General features: G+C 34.9%; 1 protein-coding gene across 1 annotated transcript; it reads left to right on the forward strand.

The window, feature by feature from the left end:
• Positions 1 to 783: 783 nt before the first annotated feature.
• Positions 784 to 1,815, forward strand: LOC133310042 (protein FAR1-RELATED SEQUENCE 5-like). Its single transcript, XM_061510921.1, has one exon. The coding sequence runs from the start codon at positions 784 to 786 to the stop codon at positions 1,813 to 1,815; it is 1,032 nt and encodes a 343-aa protein (XP_061366905.1).
• The last annotated feature ends 217 nt before the right edge of the window (positions 1,816 to 2,032 follow it).

Genomic DNA, 2,032 nt, shown 5'->3' on the forward strand with positions numbered 1-2,032 from the left:
TGTTATAATCATATGAAAAATGTGAGAAAAAAAATATATGATGCAGGGGATGCACAAGCTGTGTTACATTATTGTGTTAAACAAAAGACAATGAATCCAAATTTTTTTTATTCCATCAAGTGTGATGAAGATGATCGCATGGAAAGCTTTTTTTGGATTGATGCAAGGTCTAGGCAGGCTTATGAGCTTTTTGGGGATGTCATCACCTTCGACACAACATATAGGACTAATAAGTATTCCATGCCATTTAGACCTTTTGTTGGGGTAAATAATCATTTGCAGTCAATCTTGTTCGGATGTGCTCTATTAAAAGATGAAACCGAGCAAACTTTTGTTTGGCTATTTGAGGAATGGCTTCGAGCAATGAATGGGAAACATCTGATTGCTATAATTACTGACCAAGTACATTCAATTTAATTTCATTTTATTGAGTTGTTTCATACATTACTGATTGCATACTTACATGTGTTATTGAATTTGTAGGACATGGCAATTACCAATGCGGTATCCAAAGTTTTTCCAAAAGCCAAACATCGATTTTGTTTGTGGCATATTATGAAAAAAATTCCAGAGAAGCTTTCCCGTGTTTATCATGAGCATGCATCTTTTGGTAATCAAATACATCAGAGTGTTTGGAACTCCAAAAGCACTGAAGACTTTGATGATAGATGGAATCATATTCTTGTTAAGTATGGTCTTGATGGAAATGAGTAGTTGCATACACTATATTCAATTAGATCCTCTTGGGTACCAATATTTAATAGGTCCACTTTCTTTGCTGGTATGAACACTACGCAGCGGAGTGAAAGTATAAATTCATTCTTTGATGGTTTTGTTACAGCTGGTACAACATTAAAAGAATTTGTGGAAAAATATAATCAAGCTGTAGATACTCGCTACGAGTCTTTTAGAAGGGAAAACTTTGAATCTATGCACAAAGAAAGGCGTTTGGTATTGAATATGCCATTGGAGAGACATGCAACTAAAGAATATACCTCTAATATTTTTGACAAGTTCAGCAAAGAGCTGTGTGATAGTTTACAATACTCTACGGAGAAACTTGGAAATGACGGAGAATGGGTTACCTATAGAGTTTTTAATATGGAAGATATAGAAAATTCTGCAACAGTGGAGACAAAGGTGGATGATAAAGAAGCTAGGTGTTCTTGTCAATATTTTGAATTCATGGGAATCCTATGTAAGCATATTCTTGCTATTTTGTTTGTTGAAGGTGTTTATCAAATTCCTGAGCATTTCATTTTGCGTCGTTGGAGCAAGGAAGGAAATTATATACTAAGTTCATACAACGACACATGTTTTTCTCCTGGAGATGGACTCCTTCAGAACCTTCAGCTAAGCTCTAAATTGTCTAGAATTGCTGAGCTTGCAAAAAGGTCACACAAGGCATTTAGAATCATTAATGATGGTGTTGACTCTCTTGCTACGTTTGCAGAAAAGTGTTTAATATCTGAGGAGAGTGAGGGTCTAGAGGATTTCAACTTACATTCTTTGGATTCTCAACTCGAAGAGTCTTCCATTATGAACTTGAAGGATCCTAACATTTCACAAACTAAAGGCCGTAAAAGGATTCAAAGTGGGATTGAAGAAGCATCAAAGCATACTAATATATGTGGACATTGCAAGAAACGAGGACATAATAAGCGTACATGCAAAGAAAAAAATGGAACTGATGTTGAAGTTAATTTTGAGGTGTGCATAAATTATGTTTGTATGCTAAGCTATTCCTTTTTACCCTCTTTTGATTTTATTGGCAGACTAGCATTTGCTTGTCATTCCTTTCTTGGTGATAAATGATGTTTGGTCTATTTGGTCTATCATATTTGTCTAGGTTGTGTTTTCTTTTGCCTAATGCTTATCTTGGAGGTAGGTACTTTGCTGTATGTAAATTCAAAGATTTTTTGACAGATTTAACTATTTGACTTTTATTTCTTTTGACAGAAGCAAAATTTGGTGCCCTAAAAGATGGTCATATGTTTGAGTGTACAGCTGGTCTCTCAAGGATGTATGGAAT

Source organism: Gastrolobium bilobum, unplaced genomic scaffold (genome assembly GCF_033153095.1).
Source record: "Gastrolobium bilobum isolate Gb01-03AN ecotype WA unplaced genomic scaffold, APGP_CSIRO_Gbil_v1 utg44884, whole genome shotgun sequence".
Classification (NCBI taxonomy): domain Eukaryota; kingdom Viridiplantae; phylum Streptophyta; class Magnoliopsida; order Fabales; family Fabaceae; genus Gastrolobium; species Gastrolobium bilobum.